Raw genomic sequence first — 17768 nt, 5'->3', positions numbered from 1 at the left:
TGCCGGCAGCAGATTAGCCACATATTTGTCCGCGAAAAGGTGGCGCCCGTGTCGTCAGTAAGCGACTGGCCACTAAAATCATGGAACGTTTCCTCAAAACGCGTAAAGAAGTCCGCGACTGACTCGTCAACTTTCTGTTTACATGCTGCTAACATATTCCAGTCAATCTTTTTAGGGGGGATAATCGTCTTCAACTTAGCCACAATAGCCGCAGGGAGATCTAAAATATTCTGGGGTGGTTTCTGTGCGGGCTTCCGTTCCCTATCCTCATCCTCAAGGTCAGACCACCGGGCCTTGAAGGCAACCACATCATCTACCTTCCGGACAGAGCGCCACGTATCCGGCGGTAGGATAAGGCCAAAGAACAGGTCTATATCCGCCAAGGTCATAATGCAAGAATTCAAGGCCCCCTCGACTTCTTCATAGAAGGCCGCTGGATTCTTGCGGGGGTCAGGCAGCGCATTTTTTAATGCCATAACATCGGCCCTATGCCATGGAGTATAAACCCAATTATATACAAAATATCCCCTTGCATCGGCGGAGTTAACATCCGAGCTAGTCCCCGCTCCCTTAGGAGGAACATACAAAGGCGCCGCCTCTCGCATCGGTTTAGCATGCACTATGTCATCCTTATCTGACTGGGAGGCGGATGGGTAGCCCCCTGCTGCAGACGAATCCGACTGCTTCTCCTCCTCCGTTTGTTGACGTGCTTTCTCTCTAAGGACCAGTACCTCGTCCCGCAAAGCGAACAGCCGCCGAGCCGCCTCAGAAGCCTTAGGGGGAGAAAAAACACCATTACGTAATGCTCCGGCATCCAAAGACACGTCGTCAGGCTCAAAGACACTAGAATATTTTCGGAAAGCTGCGATTACTTCTTCTGAAAAATGAGACAGAAAATACACCCTCTCTCTATCTTGCCACGACCCCCAAGCATGGAACAACTCATCCATAGACATCTTGCCCTTAAGTGCACGAAGGGAAAGTTTCCGGAGCTCAGCCATATGCTCGGCCGATAACATGGACCGTGTGTCGACCTTACCCGGAGCCGGGCCAGAATCTTGCGGCCGTGGAGCAGATGCGCCAACATAAGGGGGCGGAGAGCGATCTAGTAAATAAAAATCGTCATCAGGATTATTAAGGACAGGATAAAGCGGCTGACGAACAACATATTGACCCGAAACTTGTAGCCTACGCTCTTTCTCTTGTCTGTCCGTTTGCTCTTTATCCTCCCGACGCTTCGCTTCCTGCGCTCGCATATGATCATTCTTTCGCTGCTCCTTATCGAACAGCGCTTTCTCACGTTTCTCTCGCTCACGCACTTCCTTCACCCATAATCGCACACACTCAAACATATCCTGACGCGCACGTCGCTTACACATACACTGTTCCACATACTCAATCTTACGTAGATCAAACGATCCATACAAAGGCCATCGCAACTCAGGATCCTTCCTAGTATATTTCCTCCATAACGTGCTGTACATTATGGAAGAAAGACCATGCTTCACGTACATATCCCTATTAGGAGTCCCCTCTGGGGGAGCTGGAGCAGATTCCTCGAGGTTCAACCGGTTCCCAAGACAGCAACACCACTTACGGAGTGCGCTGAAAGCAGGCATGCTAGGAATAATGCAAAATATGCAGTATTATCAAAAAAATGGCACTTAATCGTTGCGCCGTTCAAAGTTTACACAGCTCCGGAGAAATTTCTCCACATTACCTGCCTATATGTGTTGCAACGCATATATTTTCACAAAGACAAATTCAAAATATGACTAGTCACCATCAATCAAACTCAAATAGCCAGACCAGGCTTCAAAACTCGGAGCAAGTACCGTACAACGGTTCTTACCAATCAAGAGTCCAGGTTCCAACTGCCAAGCTCCACAATCGCCCAAACGGCTCTCACGGCAGGACCGACAGAAGAGGTCTCAGTCGATGACCGGCGCCACCCAGATGGTCAGCTCGGAAGGGAAGGAAGAAAAACCTCGGGATGCCAAGGCTAAGACGCCGCTGGCAGTGATCACGTCCCTGGCCAAACTCCTCACCTTCGTCGCGACCAGTCCTACGAGCATCCGAGTCGCCGATGAGCCCCACGTGACGGGCGCCAATTGATGAATACAAGCCCCAGCTAGGCCCGCAAGAGACAAGGGTTCGCTCTTCTGTAACGAAATCTATAAGGAAGTTGGCACGGAAACTGCAAAGTACAAAAACAACGTTTATTAACCCTTAAGGGTGGTCCTACAATCCACACAACACTCTTCAGTATTGCAAGGAGTAGCACAAAGAACTTGCATACACAGTCCCCTTTTATACACAGCAAAGGGGCTCATGAGTGGGTGGATACCACAAAGTTGAAGAACATTACCATTTAGGGTCATTCTCGATACCGAATCAATACATGGGCGGAGCTAACACACTCCTTGGGCCCGCGAAAACACATGGTCAAGCAAAGCTAATTATAACAGATGTGGTCAAGTCTGGGCATGCGCCAGACGGACAAGGGAGAGCTATTTATAACCTGTTGCTAGGCAGATTACAAGAGCAACTAACACAGAGGTCGGACTCTCCTCGTGGTGAACACATGGCAGCATGTCAATACAAAATGGAGTCCGGACTTCGGCCAACATAATGGGGAAAACACGATAAAAGGGAAACACTAATGTTTTCAGTAAATGCTTAATCACATTCTGCCTTAATTTACAACAACCTGATAGATTTCAGGTTACTGAACAACGCTCTCCTCGTCGCCAAGCTGGATTTATTAACTAATTTAACTAATTCTTTTATAATGACTTGTGACCCAAAGCGCATGCGACCCTTGACTATTACGGTAGGTAATGAAGTGTTTTCAAGCCCCAGCTCCTACTCTTACCTGAGGGTCACTTTCAGCTCATCTGGGACATAGTCTGTGCATATGTCATAAAGTAGGACCAAGGTAGTTCTCAAGGGCCATTGGCTCACTGCTAAGTCTTCCGTCATCTAAGGGAGAGAGGGTTCTCACACCCCTCTTGGAAATATATTCGGCACAATGCGTCCCTATAGCAAATTATGGGGCAGGCCTATGTGGCCTGGGTGACTTGGCTACCCTCCAAAGGGAGAAAAATCTATTCTGTTGGAGTGTATTGTCAGCTCCCATGTCAACCTCCAGCTGTACTTGCCACAATGAATTAGGTTTAGACTTTCTGAGAGATTTTATTTGTAGCTGACCAATTCTCTTGTGTCGTTCTATCAGGAGCTCGGAAAAAGCTAAATTAACTAGAGAGATAGTTTTAGACTGTTTGGCCTTTGATAAGGGTCTTTCGATCCCCTGGATAGTGTACGTAAAATAATCTCTGGAAGCTATTGGATTGGCTGATATGTGCAAGTCTTGCTGCTAGAGCGAGCCTAAGAAGAGTGGATAAGGGCTGAAAGACAAAAATCAAGTGTAAGCATTATTTATATCTTAATCCCGGGGGCTATTTCTACCAACTACCTGCAGAACACTACTAAGATCTGGGAAAGGCACTTATCGTTCAGTTTCTAGGCCAGTATTGTGAAATATTTACATTGTTTTCCGGCTGGACACCAACCCCAGCTAAACTCTAGAGAATGCCCATGTATTAATTTGCACAAATAAACTATGGTATATTTCCTCTTCTTTTGTGAATATTATAAAATGTATACCCAGAAATTCCTCATACAATTTTTTAAGTTTAGGAATCTATGGCTTTATATGCTAGCATATCATTTTTTATTGGCATTCAAGATGACGAAACGTGTGGTCAGCCGCAGTTCGCTCTAGGATGCCAATGATTTTAGATTAATTTCAGTGTATCGTTGAATTAGCACTTGACTCTGTTTTCATTTTGGTTTTATTCATCCCAGCCTGAATTTATCCAGATTGGTAGTCATTAATATCCCAAACCTGATTACATTACGTATTTTACCTGCATGTTTTAATAGCCTGTATGTATACTATTACAATTTTTACACGTCTTGCATGTTTTTATGGCTTAAGGAGGTCTAATGAAAAAGAAAAAGCCAGAACATAAACCAATAGTCAAGACAAGAAGCTGTCTTTGTTCATTTTACTTTGTAATCTGAATGAACTTGATGATAAGAATTGTGTTTTCCTCATGAGGTTAACTATTGGTGTTCAAGGATTGTAATTAGGGGAGCAGGGTGTATCTTTCCATCATTTGATAGCACTGCGGGCCAAAACCCTGTTTATATATAACTGTATGGGATGGTTTGATGAGCACCCCAGTCCCCACAAACACCCAAGTGGTAGAATCAATGTTTTTATGGCTGTTTACAGCAGAATAAAGAGAATTCTGATTCTGAGTGGAAGAAGTATTAATCTGTCTCCAAACTGAAGTTATCACGTATTAAGTATAATAAGGTAACCCAGTAATAGTCTATTTGAGAGATAGCTTTGTTACAGTGAAAAACCACTTTAGGAGTTTTTTACTGACTGGAGATGTATTACAAGTGCATTATATCCAACTGCACTTTAAATACGGAAGACAGGGTATCCATCATGTTCATGATGGTTTAACCCTTTTTCCTAACTCACAATCAGTCCCTAAGTCAGAAGGCAAAATATTTTACCGCGATGAACCTGTGTGGTATATCCTACCCTGCTTCATCTAAGTTAGCCTGAAATCTCCCCTACGTCCTAATCTATCTCTTTCATAAACTATTACTGGTGTTTAGTGAATTTGAAGGTTACCTTGATACGCTAATGTCATTATTTGTTGAGGTGGGTGACAGCCCTCCCCACATAATAATCCACTTTCCTACATACACAACAAGACATGAACAGCAGAATTGTGGTTTGTGTGACAAGAGATGGGCTGGGAAGGGTAAAATCTTAAAGATTTTGTCGAAGGATATTAGATTTGTAGCCATCATATACTGTATGTGAGTTTTTTTTATAAGTTGTTGGGATGATGTAGGAGAAAGTCTGTATCAGAGTGTTGGATCTTCTGGTACTGCACATTTCTGCAAGCAGTCAAGACTTTTAGTGTTATAGAATCCATTGTGAACAGAGTGTCTATAATATATGATATATGGTTTACTGAGATATTGGGAATTATAAGTTAAAAGGAAGCCAGGAAACCTTTATAAGAGAGAGTTGTGATCTGATTTCATAGTGTTGCAGGTGCCAGCTATGGACCCTTAAGACGTAGCACCGAGGTGTGCCCCCTCGCACCATCCCTCGATTTATCTGAAAACAGTCTCAATTTTGCTTTGCAACTGTAGCCCCAATTACGTGAGAGAACCACTGTCAGGAATATATGCTCCCGGACATTGGGATATAGGGTTTTAAATTTGGGCTCTGTAGACAGAGTATGGCAAGCGCATTCCTTAATTTTTAAGGTGGATAGAAGGCAAGACAAAATCACACACCAGTATGATTTGTAACTCTCATGAGAGTACCAGCCGAAGCTGACTCAAGTACTTAATATTCTTGAGACTTACCTGAGTGGCTGCACTTCAGATAGCATCCCGATTTTTCAGTGGTCCTTGCAGCCTGACTATTCTGGCATCTTTGCTTGCTGCCCATCAATGTGAAAACCTGTAAAATAAAATGAACATTGAGTGTAGAACCATCTACAGAATACTACGGTGGTGGTTTGTAGGAGGGTGGTCACTCATATCATCAGAAGACAGATGAGACAGCAGACACATTGAGGGAAAAACACAGCTTCTTCTTCCATATAGATGATCCCATCCAGACCCAACAAGAATCCTGGGCAACTGAAGTTTTCTTCAAACACCTAAATTCTAATCTCTGTCATGACAGGGTTGCCATAGCAGAGCTCACATTCCTATGTTACCCAGGAGATAACCACCCCTTGTAACCAAGATGCCACACACCTCCTTCCAATAATATTACACCTTAAACTGTATACATGTACTTTGAAGAATGCAGAACATGTAATGTCCAAGAGATGAATCTAAAAACAAGAGATGAATCTAAAAACAAGAGATGAGGATAAAGACGACACAATCAAAGAACATAGTTCCTTAAATAGAAAAGTTTACTCCCAACTCTCAGAGATTTCCTTAGCACATCTTTCCTTTCAGCTTCATTGGTATGGCCTACAGATGCTTTTGCATTACAGGCATCTCACGTTGACTCTTTTCCACCAACCATCTTACCCTCATCATAATTCACAGAAGGAACCTTGTAGACCACGACTCTGCCAAAGTTCCAAATTCGATGATCTTGAGTTTTAACAGCATTGTCAAATACCTTGACAACCTGGATGGGTTTGGAAAACTTTGAAGAATTCGCAAACAAACCAGAGTGTCTGATCATCACCAAATCACCCACAGATACAACTGTTATTTTTACAGCTTTTCTACTATGTTATTGTAACTTTCTTGCCTGTACTTTCTTACTTTCCTATCGCTCCAACCCAACACATCAGGACCCTTCTCAACCCCAGCGCCTGCTAGATTTATCACCCAAGCAGGCTCCACAAACGTAACTGGAGGCCTTCCTCTAAACAGCTCAAAAGGCGTTTTACCAGTAACACAGTGTGGGGTCAACCTGTACATTTCCACTTTTTGATTGAGTTCTTCCCTCCAATTCAATCCGCCAGATTTTGCCATGCCAACGGGTCCTTTCACAACCTTGTTAAATTTTTCCACCATGACATTCGACTCTGGATGGTAAAGAGCGCACTTCTTATGTTTGACACCACACTTCCTCAGAAACTATTCCATTTCTTGCTAAACTAATTGGATACCATTTTTAGTCAATATCGACTCAGAAATGCCCTCTCTTGCAAACAGAGACTTTAGGAACATAATGGCGTGTTTGGTTTCAATACTCGTCGTGCAGGCCAACGTGAAAATAAATCGACCACTACCATCATGCAGGCTTGCTGTCCCTCCCCATTAATGGGACACAAAATGTCAAGAGCGATCTCTTTCCACGGACCCAAGGGATGAGACCTGACATCCATGGGTTGAACTCTCGTGACCGTAGTCTTATCACTCAGAGAACACGACAAACAATCTCACACCTGAATATCCATTCCCGGCCACAGTTAGGATAACCTCAATCTCTGCTTAGTTTTAGTCATCCCCTGATGTGAGACATGTGCAAGATCAATCAACTTCTCACAAAATTTGGAGGGAGGAACCAAACGAGTCCCCCATAACATTAAGTTGCCACACATGTTCAACTCATCCTTCAGACCCCAAAATTTGCCACACTGATCAAAAGATTTTCTCTTGGCATGCCACCCATTCCTCACAAGAGAAAGCACCTCACTCAACACAGCATCCTGACCTAGTTCTTCTCTCCAAAGTTCCTCTGAGATGACCTGGTTGTCCAAAACACATACAAACTCAAATTCATCATCAAACTTATCATCCTCCTCATATTGACCATTCACATTTGACACCAACTTGGAAAGAGAATCAGCACCACAATTATCCACTTCAGGTATGTTTTTCATACAAAAATCATACTCTTGCAACACTACCACCCACTTAGATATTCTACCAGACACCAAATCAATCCCCTTCATCATGAAAGTCTCACAAATAAGCTTGTGCTCAGTCCGTACCTCAAACCTTATGCCCCACAGAAACTTCTTCAACTTTTTGATTGCCAAGTATACAGGAACAGCTTCTCTCTCTATGACGGAATATCTAGATTCAGCCTCCCTCAACCCACGCAAAATGAACATGATGGTATTAACGCCTTCACTTTCTTTTTGCTGTAGAACCTCACCTAGACCTTTCAGACTTGCATCTGTGGTAACTATTGTTTCTCTCTGGGGATCTTAACTTTTCAACTTGGAAGCTGCATTGAGTTTACTTTTCAAGATGGTAAACTCCTTTTCACACGCTTCATTCCACTTAAACTCCACACCCTTCCTTAACAACATTCTCATGTTGGCACTAAACTCTGCAAAGTTCTCCACAAATGTATTATAATATTCTAACATACCAAGAAATTTCGGGGCATATTAACAAGCCAGGCGATATAATTATCGCCGCTTTAGCGGCAGAAAACTGCAGCTAAAACGGCGATAATGGGCTTGATAATATGCTCTGTGGAATTCCAAATGAAACCCATGTTAGATGTGAAGGACATCTAACATGGGCTTCAATTGGAATTCCATAGAGCATATTATCAAGCCCATTATCGCCGTTTTAGCGGCAGTATTCTGCCGCTACAGCGGCGATAATTATATCGCCTGGCTTGTTAATATGCCCCTTCATGAGTTCCTCACGTGAAGTGGGAGTAGCCATCCCTGAGATAGTGTTTACCATGTCTGCTTTGGGATATACTCCTTCATCTGTTATGGTGTGTCCCAAATAATCAATGGTCGCTATAGCGAAGTGACACTTTTCCGGCTTAATTGTTAAATTTGAGTTGTCTAATTTCCTCAAGACATCCCTCAGGTGAGTATTATGCACTTCTATGTTTTTACCAAACACCAGAATATCGTCCTGATAGACACAAACTCCATCAGACCCTTTTAAAACCTTTTCCATTACACGTTGGAAAACGGATGCCGCTGATACCAAACCAAACACCATCTTTATGAATCTAAACAACCCAAAAGGAGTAATGAAGGCCGTATAATCCCTGGATGATTCTTGCAATTCCACCTGATGATAGGCCGAGGTGAGGTCAATGGTGCTAAACACCTTTGCCCCAACAATTAGCACCAACAACTCTGAGATATTGGGGAGAGGATATCTATCAACGATGATACTTTTATTATGATGTCTAAGGTCTACACACAAATGTAAGTTGCCATTAGCCTTGCGAGTGGCAACCACGGGGGCAAGCAACTCGGTACCTCCAACCTCCTCAATTATCCCTTTACCTTTCAACTTCTCAGTTTCCTTCTTCATCTCTTCCCTGATGGCTAGAGGGAAATTCCTCACTTTGCAGCACACCGGATCAGCCCCATCCTTCAAATGAATTTCATGTTGTACACCCTTCATGCATCCCAGCTCTTTCCTGAATGCCTTGGGGAATTCTTTTTTTATAGCAAGCTCCAACCAATTACTAACAGAGTCTTTGATTAAATTCACCCTATCTTTCAATAAGATAGCAGACTCACCACTGGGATCCAAAATAATGCAACCAGCTTAAAATACTGTCACCTTCCTCCAATATGTGAATTTTACCTGAGGTGAAGCTATTTTTAATACTTAATCGACCCAATGAAGTAACCCTTCAAGCGTATCAGCTCCCCACCATATGCAAACGGATTGATATCTGGTTTTGTTAAACGTAGTTTATCATCTAACTTGACTGAGAAGAATTGTTTGGAGACAATTATAATCTTCGCTCCGGAATCAAACAAAACTCTAGTGGATTTACCTTCCACGCATATAGTGTCAAAAGGGGATGATTTAGTCATACATCTCCCATCTGCTACAATGCGCACTAACTTACCTGTTAAAGTTTGGTTATATTGAAGAAATTAATCCTACAAGGAAAAGAATAGCCTACTTAGTCAGTGATGGAACTTGCAAACTGTGTACAAAAAAATATTTAGGTATTTATAGAATTTCTGAACTGTATACAAGGATGTTTTATGTTGTGTGTTTTAATCTTTATCGTACAGCGCAGATAAAAGCACATTGTGATGATCAAAGTACAAATACATACAGAAGACAATGAGTATGGAAGTTTAAAGCATTGTCTATGTGATGTTGATGTTTATTGCAAGGAATATAAAACTCTTATAGAAAGAATATGAATACTGAGTGAGTGTTCAAGGAACACAAAAGATTTAAGGCATCACATGAAGAAGGAAAATGGAATATAATCTAAGGTGCATAATTAAATGTATTACAGAAGATAACCATTGGGAGGCAATACATGCATTTGAGTAACCATGTTATTCAACATTCTAAACAGGAGAATAAACAGAAAAGAGCACATCAGAGTGAAAGGTTATATGAGATGAAAAGACAAGAAACAACATAGATGCTAACAACACACAGACGAAAGAAACTCTCTCTCTTCCCATTCCCTTTTCCCCTGCTAGACAATCTGTGCCCATCCTATGCGCTATGGTAGCGGGAGGGGTCAGATGGTCCAAAGTGGAATTGAGAATTGGCATCTCAGGGAACCATCTCACTGCCTAAGAGCAAGCATTTACTGAGGGAAAATATATAATTCAGGAAAACATTATCATAATAACATTTCTTCCTTCAAAATAGAAAAGAATAATGGTATGTCCAACAAACCCTGAGTTGTTGTCATGAGGTTGAGCTACTAGATGTATAATTTAAAAATTCCCATAATATGAGGTGATATAGATGTTTGTTATTGAAAGTTATTTAAAAAGTCTAGCAAGGTTATAAGCAATATCTGTGTTTTGGGTGCTCCCCATTTTAGAGGAAAAAGGGAAGACTTGAAGGTCTTAATTTTTTTTATTAGGTAGAATCAAGTAAATATGTTTACAAACAGCTATCTAAAATTAGAACAAGAAGTTGGCATATCTCCAATGATCTAATATATGATTAAGCAATATCTATTGGTAAGAATAAAATAGAGATCCGTAAAGATACAAATGTACCTGAATGTTCTAAAAGCATATACTGGTTTTTCCAAAGGAAAATATTGCCATATTTGATGACATTTAAATAGCTAATTGTTTCGGTTAGCATACATTAGTTCCAGCAATCTGACACATTACACTTATCCCAGCCATTTTGTGAAACAGTGTAAGTATTCAGAATTTAAAAGTTGCAGTATTAGAGAAAATGCTATAGAAATGGAAATACATATGAACTTTTGCTCTGGAATAGATATGGAAGTGTATTTTTTTAAAATAGCCAAAACTATAGTATATGAATTCTAGTTGGGATTTTTTAAAAATAATCCTTAAGGTTACATAGTGGCTCAGCATATTCCAAAAGAAATGAAGAGAGGGACAGGTAGCCAATATGTATAGCCGGACACCCATTCTATTGGTCGGACATCTAAAAGATGGATTAGAAATAGATAGAAAACCATTTTTGATAAATTTATACTTGATGTTTTAGGGGTACAATAGAACATTCATCTTGAGAAAAACTTAATTCTTCTAAAGTTGGCAGATCTAAACAACGTCTAGTCAAATAGAGAAATGTCACAACACATTAGGGTAATATCACAACCAGCTTCTTTCAAAATGTTTTCAATTGGTCAAGGAAAGAAGGGTACTTGTGTGTTTTAATGCAAAAAGAACAATCAATGGACAGAATGTTGAACAATGGCAACATTTGTTCTTTTTGCAAAAGTCGGTACCAGCACCCACCCCGTGAGACTTCTCTTAAATAACTTCAAAATGGTGCTATCCTTGCAATCCACTACTACTGGATGCAACTGAGGAATTCTTTGAATGTTATAAAAACTAAATTTGAGCTTTATGTTTTTGTGGAAGATAGATAGCATTACTTATTCTCATGTCTTCCAGGATTTTTTTAAATTAAAGCCAGTTAATATTTTGAAGCCAGTATCATTCCATTTTTGATCACTTTTGCTAGATTTCGAGGGGTGCTATTCAGCTTCTGGGTGAAAGTTGAAGCTCATGCAAATAGGCTTCGAGAGGTTTTAGGCAAGGAAAATGTAACTTTCAAAATTTACTTTTTCCAAAATATGTATTTCAATCCGACTTTACCAGGCTTGTAATAAACACTCTAAAACATACCTAGAATTAAGCTTGTAGATTTTAACTAACCAGGAATAACATTATTAAATGTAATATTGTATTACAAGGATTTCCTATGGAACAACTTACCCTGCAACAGTGAAAATACATTTGAGAGCCATGTAACTATAACTTTACATTATGCCCTTATTGTTTTAAATACCATGTCCCCTGCCTTATGAACACTGAGGCCTACTTGGAATTGCCTTATTAATAATTAAAAAGAGGGTTTAGGCCTGTCAAGAGGGATTATTTGGCAGGTTCAGATTGCACCTTCAAGTGCACAGATAGGCTAGGATGATAGGCCTACAGTCATGTTTTCACTGCCAAGTTAAAGGGTAGTATAATGGGTGCTGCAGCCTACTGGTGACATTTAACATACAGGCCCTGGTTACACTTTGTACCATATACCAGGGGCTTATAGGTAAGTTAAATATGCCAATTTGTCAGCTTGTTGGTTCTCGAAGGAATTAGCTTATGAAAGAGCAGCGTGTAACTAGAAAGAGTGTGGCGGCACGTGTATCTGGACTCTAATAAAGCCACTTATAAATTGGCCTTGAAATCCTATCATAAAAATCTTAAGAAGACTCACAGCACCTTTTATTCCCATTGCATTAGGAGGCCGAAAATGATGGGAGGGAGATTTTTTTAAATTGTAGGTAATTTTACTGATCCTAAAGTTACTTCTGCTCCACTGGAACCTAGTCAGTCCCTATGCTCCCAACTGAGTGACTTTTTGTGAGGACAAAATCCTCAGAATCCAGACTAACTTGTCATGGGAAAATAACATTCCAGTAGGATTGGAGCTAGAAGAACCAGCAGATCAAATACAGCATCCGTCACTGGCTACTTTTCTGTTGCCATCTGTGGAGGATGTGAATTCCTCTTTTTTGAACTGCAGGTCAGGGTCCCCAAAAGATCTGATACCACATATTAAAGTCAATCTCTGACATTATTGCTCCAGTGTATCAAAAGCTATTTGCTAGCTCGCTCGACACAGGCATAATACCTGACGACTGGAAAAGAACTAGGGTGATTCCCTTATTAGCAAAGGTTAATGCTGATCCTGAATGCTTAGCAAATTTCAGGCCAGTTTCATTGCTGCCAGCAACTTAAAGGTGCTGGAGAAATCAATAAACCAGAAACTCACCACCTTTTTGACGGAAAATACCTTATTACCATTAAGTTCAATCTGTACTCGGGCCTCAATATGGTTCTGATGCTGTTGGATCTGTCAGCAGCATTTGATACTGTGGATCACAACATCTTGCTGCACAGGTTAAAACACCTGGGAGTAATGGGCTGAGTTTGCTGGGCTCTTTCCTTGAAGGAGGAGAGCAGGTGGTATGGATGAAGCCATATGCTTCTGGAGGTAAAGTGTTGAAGTGGGGGGGTGTCACAAGGTTCCTCTCTTAGTCCTACACTCTTCAACATTTACATGTCTCCTTTGGCATATTTGGTGGAATCATATAATAGCAAGATCATCTCTTCTGTTGATGATACCCAACTCCTGGTCGTGTATCATGGGGAGCCTGAGAAGGCGAGGGCAGCCTTCGCCAATTGTCTGGTGACACTGCTAGATTGGCTGAAGACCAATAGAGTGAAGTGCAACCCTGATAAGACTGAAGCCTTATTATTTGGGCAGGATCCCCTTCCTGGCTGAGTTGGGGTCTGGCCTGACGATGTTCCCCCGCCACCCCATCTAGCGGCGGTGGCCAAAAATCTGGGTGTGTTTTTGATACCCAGCTTTCATTTGGAGCACATGTGTCAGCAGTGGTGAAATCCTGTTTTGGGATTTTTTTGCATGTTTAGGAAGTTTCTTCACTTACTTCCTCATGAGGCCCAAATTACAGTGGTCATATCACTGATTTTATCCAGGTTGACTACGCTAATGACCTGTACCTTGGTCTCCCGGAATATTATATCCAGCGTTTAAAGGTAATGCAGAATATGGCAGTCTGCATATTATACAAAATTCCGAAATACACTTCGGTGTCATCTTTTCGGGGCAAACTTCACTGGCTGCCAGTTCATCAGTGTATTAGGTATAAATCACAGACCCTAACGCACCAAGCCCTCCACAGTAGGGGACCTAGGTACCTAAATGACCGTGTTGAGGCACACTGCCCTGGGAAGCTGTTGTGCTCTAGCTCTGTAGGACTTATTGTGACTCCTCGCTTTCAGAAACAGCAGAGAGGAGGTTCCTCCTTCACTGTTAAAGCAGCTAGTTTGCTGAATAATCTGCTGGATGATATTTGATTTATCCCTGAAGAAGCTACATTCAAAAAGGAGTTGAAAACATTAGACTGTAGTGGGGGGTATGGGCTACGATCTCCTGTTTACTCACTTTTTCATGCCTAAAGCACTGGGTCACTCCTTTGAGTAGCCGTGCACTATAGCAATGCTTCATTCATTTAAAGTCTTCATTCAATTAGGAATATAGCTAATTTCAACATGCTTTAGAGATCAGAGCACATGCACAGGGGCCTAGTGAGCAGGGTCTAAGTGAACAGAGCTAAATAAAAATAGCAGCATTCATCCTAAAATGTGGTGGTGATCATGCAAAAAGAGGCATTGTCCTACAGTGTTATGTTATGCTTTGGAGCGCATGGACACCAGAGGATTTCTTGGTGCAGGAATATCAGAGCCACTACACAGCATCTGCGGTTGTAGTCTTATGCCTATTTAAAAAGCCATTTTTTTAGGTGGGGTTTATTATCCTGAGAAGTTTGGTACCCAACTTCCAGCTTTCAGTAAAACCATCTTGGACCTGTGGAGTTCATAATGACAGACTCCCTGCCCATGTGCTCAATATGGCTTCACTGCATTTACAATGTATGTGAATGGCACAGACACTGTAGAGGCATATTGCTTTTGCAGCTATGACCGCACTTGCTGGATGGTGTACCCTGCCTAGGGCTGTGAGGCCTGCGAGAGGGGTGACTTACCCATGCCATAGTGAGTGTTGGTGGGCATGGCACACAGGGATGTGTTATGCCAAAAGTACTGATGGAATGCTCTCCAGGTTTACGCAATCTTGACAACATTTTAGTATGATCAAAGGCAAAACTTTGCTTGGTGACTTGATGTGTGCTCTGCCCCAGAAGCACAACTATATGTCACTCATTAAACATCTACAAAAGCAAACCATGATACATGATTGCATGTATCACAGTTTACTTTAGTAGATGTTTGATCGTTTCCTTCACTATTTTTGATGGGGTTTCTCTTTATTTTAGTTATCCCTGACGAAGGGTATTAATGCATTGGGTGGACAGCTGTATAATTACTTATGATGAACAGTGCACTCCATGTGCTAATGAAAGATGCCTGGATGGGCATTTCTCGCGAATTCAAAGTTGGGAATTTGGCTGGTTTATTGTGCAAGAACAGATTCCGAGGAAAATGAAATAAAAATGGATTAATAAATGGATTATAAGTATTGACATTCAGCAACTATTGTATAGAAATGCGGCCTAAACTTGGTACATGACGATGCACCAGCTATTTTTCAACACAGGGCTGTGTACCATGTTGACTCTTCAGTTTGGTTTGCACTAAAATACTCAGCCTGCAATGGCAGTGTGCGGGTGTTAAGGTGAGGGGTATCTGGGGGTGGATTCATACATGCTGCAGTCCACAGAGGCCCTCTCTGGTCACAAGCCCCTTGGTATCGGGGGTACCTTTTACAAGGGACTTGCATGAGGCCCAGAGGTGTGCCAATTGTGGAAACAGGGGTACAGTTTTGGGAAAGAACATGGGTGCTTGGGCCTGGTTACCAGGGTTCTAGCATACACTCAGTCAAGTTAGCATCAGGTATCTGGCAACGCGTTAGGGAGTAACCATGCAAAAAGGAGCACTTTCCTACAGTGCCTGAAACTACAAGAAGAAGGAGGATTGTCCTGCTGGAATCCTGATATGCACCCATGGGCCTGCCTGGTGAAGAATGCGACTGTTTCACTATCTTGGACTACAGCTCTGAGGACTTTGCCTTGTTTCAAGAAGAAGTAAGGAGTGGACTCCCTGCAGCTACAGGTTAACAGAGCTTAACTGATCCTTCTCCAGCCAGAGTTCCCCTCCTGCAGTGCGTCCAGTTGAATTTTAAAGGGTTGACCAAGTGCATTGTGGGAAGTGAAGTCCAGGCCTGCCAATGGCCATCTAGGAGATTTCAGACCCATGTATTTGTGTTTTGGGCATTTGGAACCCACCAGGAGACCTTCTGGAAGGACCTCCAGAAGTTTTGGAAAGTTAAGGGAAATTTTGGGAAAAAGCTCCAGGAGGTGACCGATCTGACCGCCAGAGCCAAGTCGGCCACCTTGAACCGAGACCTGGCCCGGTTTCCAGTTTCATCGCGCTGAAGATCTCCGGAGGTCCAACTTCCAGAAAGTCAAGCCGGCGAACCCTCACTGAATCCACACTGGTGGAATGTTTCAGAAGTCCAAAGGTAAAATTTTGACTGAGGCCTACCACCAGGGTTATCCAAGCAATGCTCCATCACGGTCGGCCTCAATCTTTGACTTTGCCCCGGTCAAGCACCCACCTCGACCGAGGTGAAACTGCAGCCCTCATTCTCCTGGACCTCTCATCCGCCTTCGATACTGTCTGCCACCACTCCCTATACACAACACTCCACAAAGCTTCTTCCTCACCAGACGAACACAGAAACTCAGACTACCACCATTCCACTTTGAACCCACAGAGGTCAGCTGCGGGGTGAATTAGGGATCTTCCCTGAGCCCCACTCTCTTCAACATCTACGTGGCCCCACTCGCACCCATCGTCAGGAACCACAGACTCAACATCGTCTCCTACATCGACGACATTCAGCTGATCCTCTCCCTCCCCAACGAACCCACAGTTGCCAAAAAGAACTTCCATGAAAGGATGAAGGCTGTCTCCACCTGGATGAACAACAGCTGCCTCAAGCTTAGCTCAGAGAAGACCGAAGTCATCATCCTGGGCTCCACCCCTCCACCTGGGATGACTCCTGGTGGCCTACAGATCTTAGATACCCCACACATCCACAGGCTATGTACGAAACCTCAGCATCATCCTGAATTCCTAGCTCACCATGAACCGTCAGATCAATGCCATCTCATTATTCTGCTTCCACACGTTATGCCTGCTCTGAAAGATCTTCAAGTGGATCTCCACCTAGTCCAGAAAGATGGTCACCCACGCACTCATCAGCAGCTGACTCAACTACTGCAACGCACTAGGCTGGCATCACCCAGAAACTCTTCATTAAACTGCAGAACAATCGGAATTCCTCCGCCAGACTTTTCCTCAATATCTCCCGCCACATCATCCGCCACCTGAGAGACCTCCACTGCCTCCCAGTCAACAAAAGAATTACCTTCAAGCTCCTCACACATTCCTACAAAGCCCTACATGACACAGACCTGCATACCTCTACCACACGCTTGTATTCCATACACCCACCAGACACCAGCGATGCAGCGCGCAATGTAATTTGTTTTATTTATTTATTTAGTTACTGAACTCCGTTCAGCCTTAATCCGGAGTTTACTACTCCGCACCCTGCCCCTTCCCCGGCCCACCCCACTGCCCCTCCAGGAGCCGCTACTGCCCAATTGTAAATATTAAACTAAAGACAAAAAATACTCCCCAGAGGTAGGGTTTACGAAAAAAGAAAAGAGGGGGGGGAAACATGGTGGCCAGCTAGGGAGTCTGGTCGTGTGTGCCGGGAAAGGTGACGTGTTGCAAGGCTGAATAGACCCGTGTGCGGCGAGAAAAAGGAATTTCGGAATACCTCACTGTACGCTTTGTGACGTGGTGTGCGTTCTTCGTCTTTCGGTTTCGGCCGCTTTCACAATCAATGCGGCGGTGTATGGCGTCGGAGGACGCGGAGAAAATTCCATTGCAGAAGGCGGCGGCGGTGGAGGAGGGGCCTCCAGAGGAGCCGCCAGAGGAGCTCATCGCAGCGGCAGGAACGGAGCGTTGGAGCCCGGCTGCTGTAGAGCGAGGTAGAGGGAGGCGGGCGGTTTCTAGGATTCAGTACTGTGCGGGAGGGGCGGTGGGGAGGGGAACCGCCAGCAAGCAAGGCAGTAAACCCATTTCTCTCCCTAAAATTGA

General features: G+C 43.0%; 1 protein-coding gene across 1 annotated transcript in view; it reads right to left on the bottom strand.

Moving 5' to 3' along the window:
• GAS2 (growth arrest specific 2) overlaps window positions 1–17768 on the bottom strand; it is an 851053-nt gene that overhangs the window by 821375 nt on the left and 11910 nt on the right. The window contains exon 2 of the mRNA XM_085643619.1: window positions 5467–5563. Coding sequence (XP_085499745.1) covers window positions 5467–5563 — 97 coding nt within the window. The remainder of the gene's footprint in view (window positions 1–5466; window positions 5564–17768) is intronic.

Source organism: Triturus cristatus, chromosome 3_1, assembly GCF_964204655.1.
Source record: "Triturus cristatus chromosome 3_1, aTriCri1.1, whole genome shotgun sequence".
Lineage (NCBI taxonomy): Eukaryota > Metazoa > Chordata > Amphibia > Caudata > Salamandridae > Triturus > Triturus cristatus.
The sequence above is the reverse complement of the archived record's forward strand: the minus strand, read 5'-3'. Positions and strand labels throughout refer to the sequence as shown.